The sequence below is a fragment of the Nanorana parkeri genome, unplaced genomic scaffold, assembly GCF_000935625.1.
Source record: "Nanorana parkeri isolate BGI_ZX_2015 unplaced genomic scaffold, ASM93562v1 scaffold1877, whole genome shotgun sequence".
Taxonomy (NCBI): Eukaryota; Metazoa; Chordata; class Amphibia; order Anura; family Dicroglossidae; genus Nanorana; species Nanorana parkeri.
In genome coordinates this window covers 130,144-133,248 of record NW_017308145.1, presented here as the reverse complement: position 1 = coordinate 133,248, position 3,105 = coordinate 130,144, and the positions used below count along the sequence as shown (strand labels likewise).

General features: G+C 44.8%; 1 protein-coding gene across 1 annotated transcript in view; it reads right to left on the bottom strand.

The window, feature by feature from the left end:
• Positions 1–410: 410 nt before the first annotated feature.
• The window catches only part of APLP1 (amyloid beta precursor like protein 1), a 16,842-nt gene continuing 14,147 nt past the window's right edge, over positions 411–3,105 (bottom strand). The window contains exons 14-15 of the mRNA XM_018571956.1: positions 1,670–1,813; positions 411–801 (exon numbers count right to left, since the gene is read on the bottom strand). Of these exons, the coding sequence (XP_018427458.1) occupies positions 703–801; positions 1,670–1,813 (243 nt within the window). The 3' untranslated portion in view covers positions 411–702. The remainder of the gene's footprint in view (positions 802–1,669; positions 1,814–3,105) is intronic.

Here is a 3,105-nt window from a genome sequence, read left to right as displayed (position 1 = left end):
GAAGCCCCAGAGCCCTTGAAGAGAGAGAGAAACCTTGCGGGTCAACCCCTCAGATCATTTTAAACAGGCCGCCGTGGAGCGGAAGATAGGGGGGCGGGGTTGCAGGCAGTCTGTGGCCGGTAGGATGCCAGGCGAGGTCACGGTCGGTGGGGCCTCTTCCTACCCAGCCACAGAAAGGTTGAACGTTAAATAAATTATGAAGCAGCAAAAAGAGTGATTGTGAGGGGTGTGTGCGATAGAACTGGAAGCCATCGGCGCCGCAATGCATTGCTGGTTTCTCTGCAATAAGTGAAAATGCCATTAGCAGGGATTGGGGTGGGGGGGTTTGGGGGCTTGCGGTTACGGTATGGGGTGACTAGTTATCGGGGAATATCTCACAACGAGATGTTAGTGCTGACCGTCTCTTTTTTTTTCCCTTCGTAGTCATAAATAATTTAAGTGCATTCACAGGGGAGAGAGGCGGACGCTTTTAACCCGTTGTGTCCTAGACGCTATCTGGCTAGGATCTGGTATGGTGCACCGTTGTTCCTACAGGAAAGGAAGGAAGGGGGGGGGCAAATATTCTTTAGCTGTACCCCCTTTTTTTAATTAAATATCCCCTGTTTGTCCCCACCCCTGCCCTATCTTGTACCTCCCCTGAAGTAAAACCCCTTCCCTTCTGCCCAAAAATAATATAACCCGCCGACACCCCCGCTCCGGCCCTCAGTTGTTCTCTTCCAGGTATCTGTAGGTTGGGTTTTCGTAGCCCTGGTTCTGCATCTTGCTCAGGTGCTTGTCTTCGGGGGTCCTGGAAGCTTCCACCTGCAGAAGGAGAGGGGCGAAACGGAAACATTTTAGATACTTTGTTCTTCTTTGATTCTTACTTCCTAATGCATTAAATGCCCTATTCCTGGCCTGGTGACAACTGTCCTCCCCCATCCCCAATTCTTGTCCTGGTGTCGCAAGGTCGAGAAGTGAGGGCAAAATCTCCTCAATGGGGTAAAAAATGTTTAACTCTTCACCACTCTATCCAAAGGTGGCCATTACTGAGATGCTTTTAGGGCAATGGAGACTTTTAGTAGTCCGGGGAAGGGTTATAACATCTGTCCAATGTCTTCCTGTTCTGGTGACCTCTGCTCCTCCCTCATCCTCATTTATTGTCCTGGTGTCACAAGAACAGGAAGTGAGGGTCAAATCTCCTCAATGGACCTCCAGCCAAAAAAAAATAAAAATGGACAACTCTTCACCACTCTATCCCAAACTGGTTGGAGTAAGGTTTTAGGGACAACTGCAGGCCATTGCTGACCTTCGTTTGAAATATCATATGCCTATGGCTTCAATATATTGAGACATTGCCCTAGAACCGGCATGGATCCGGTGAAGTCAGAGGGAACCGGAACTCCTAGTCATGCATGGTTGTTCCGAAGAAAGAACTGAAGTGCCAGGATCAGAACAAAAGCCAACCAGGCAACAGCCATTTTCAGAAGTTGAAGGCAACAATGGAACCCCTCCAAATGTCTCCTAATACAGGTTTCCTTTAAATTCATAAATGGGCGGCAAGGTACGAGAAGGCCAATCATTAAATATACAAACTGTTGAAGATCAACGCCGAATGCCTCTTGGGTTAGTCAGGGTAGGACGGGACTTGGGACAAGGATGGCAAATGGCGGAACGCAAAGGATGATCTCACCTCGATAATCCCATGGCTGATGGTCCCGTAGGGCTTGCGCCGGATCAGAAGCAGGCTGATAATTATAACCATCGCCACGGCAACAGCAACCACCAACAAGCCAATCAGAGCTCCTCGGTTAAAGGGGACCAGGGTGTCTGGTTCCTGCAAGAGGGATTATTACTGCGTTATGGCCCAATTAGTGAGCGATTATGTCATGTTGTCATGACGACGGAGCGTGTGTGTCGGTGTCTGCTGTAGGCCAGTCATGGTCCGAGGACCCAAACTAGACAACGGCAATGTCCTCGTACAAATGTAATAAAATATGCTTACGATGACAGATAGTAAAATGCGGTTTAAATATCTACTCACAATGATAAAACAAAGAAGATCAATATCGCAGGCAGGGGACTTTATTTTGCAACACAGTAAATAAAGATAAAACTCGACTATTACAATCAAGTTTTTCTTTATATGTAATAATAATAATAGTGATCAAGATGATGATTACAAAACAAGAAACGTGAAATACTAACATTACTACTGTTATTTACCTCATCACTGCAGCTAAATGTGTATATATCACTAATAAATATCCGTTTCCACTATTAAAGGAGAACTATGAGGGGGGAGGGGCTTTGCACTCACCTCATAGTTCTAGCCGACCTGTGACAATGAGACTGTCACAGGTCGGCTCAGTAGATCGGGAGGTGAGCGAACACATACCGTCGTTCTCTCACCTCTCGATCCTGTCACGGCTCTCTGCCGTGACAGGGGAGGTGCTGGATTCCTCCCTCCGATCCTCCAGCGCTGACTGGCGGAACGGACGGGGGAGGGGGTGGGTACAGCTGGCTCTGCCTCTAGGTAGGCAGAGCCAGCTGTCACTCACGCAGCTGGGCGGATCTCGACATCGATGTCAGGATCCGCTCCGGCTGCGGCGTCTCAGTATACTTGCGGTATACTGAGCTTAGGGTGACGGGAGGACGCTAGTTTGTGTCCTCCCGTTACCCTAAGGAGAACTATGGGGAAAAACCCTAACCGCATAGTTCTCCTTTAATATCATCAACATTCTCCTTCCCATATTTATTATAGAACTAGAGAAATATAAGGAATAATTATTAACTCCACTGTTCCTAAAAATGTTAACATACCCTCCTCTTCCTTTTACTATTACCGTTGCTTCTTCTTTTTCTTATTTGATATTTATACATTTATCTTATAATTATCATTATTATTATTTGAAATATAACTGCGGATAAATCATAACAGCAATGTTATTATTATGGTTGTTATTATTATTGTTATAATTTTTATACTTTTCTATTTGTTTTATGACTAGATGAAGAAAAATACTCATTATAATTATGCTAAACTGTTTACATAAACATTATCATCCTTTTAATGATTTATTTTTAATAATAATATATTATAAAATGTATTTTGTATTATTATTACTA